This window comes from Podospora anserina, chromosome 4, assembly GCF_000226545.1.
Source record: "Podospora anserina S mat+ genomic DNA chromosome 4, supercontig 4".
Taxonomy (NCBI): Eukaryota; Fungi; Ascomycota; class Sordariomycetes; order Sordariales; family Podosporaceae; genus Podospora; species Podospora anserina.
The window spans coordinates 594,846-595,459 of record NW_001914850.1 but is presented as its reverse complement, the minus strand read 5'-3'; the positions used below and the strand labels follow the sequence as shown (position 1 = coordinate 595,459).

Genomic DNA, 614 nt, shown 5'->3' with positions numbered 1-614 from the left:
CATCCCCTCACGCAACCCACTCCTTCTCAGGCCAACTAACTACCCACCCCGTAACCGTCTTGAGGATCTCCTCGTCCCCCGGATCCTCCTCAAATAGCTTCTTGTCCATCTTCTTTTCCAAGATTTGTTCCACCTCGAACCCATCCTCCCTGCACAGGTCAAAAAACTTGAGATCCTTTTCCCTCAGCCAGGGGCGGTAGCTGCAAAAGACGACATAGGCTTTTGCTTCTCTTGTGCGCTTGAGAGTCTCCCTGATGGTCTTGATCATATTGCCGTGCTCAGAGTGTCTGAAGAGCAAATCGGCGAGGATGAGGACGTCGAACCCGTTAGGGGAGTGACGGAGGAGGGTGGAAGGGGAGGCGCCCCAGACAAAACCGTCAGCGACGATGTTGAGCTCGTCGTTGTCGTGGGGGAGGAGGTGGCACCCGTCAATGTTTTTTTGTATGGTGGCGATGAGGTCCGGGTCGGGGAAGTCAGTGCAGACGACGAGGGAAGCGCCCAGCATGGAGGCCACGAGGGAGGGGAGGCCGGCGCCGGCGCCGAGCTCGCAGACTGTGCGGTTTTGCACCGTGGTGGTGGGGGTTTTAATATCAAAATTGGGTACAGTTCCTAGA

General features: G+C 56.7%; 1 protein-coding gene across 1 annotated transcript; it reads right to left on the bottom strand.

Moving 5' to 3' along the window:
* Nucleotides 1–7: 7 nt before the first annotated feature.
* On the bottom strand, nt 8–613 carry PODANS_4_9190 (uncharacterized protein; the record flags this gene model as incomplete). The annotated part of the gene is made up of 1 exon (XM_001905871.1): nt 8–613. A coding segment is annotated over one exon (606 nt), but the record flags the coding sequence as incomplete, so codon positions are not given.
* Nucleotide 614: the final 1 nt, after the last annotated feature.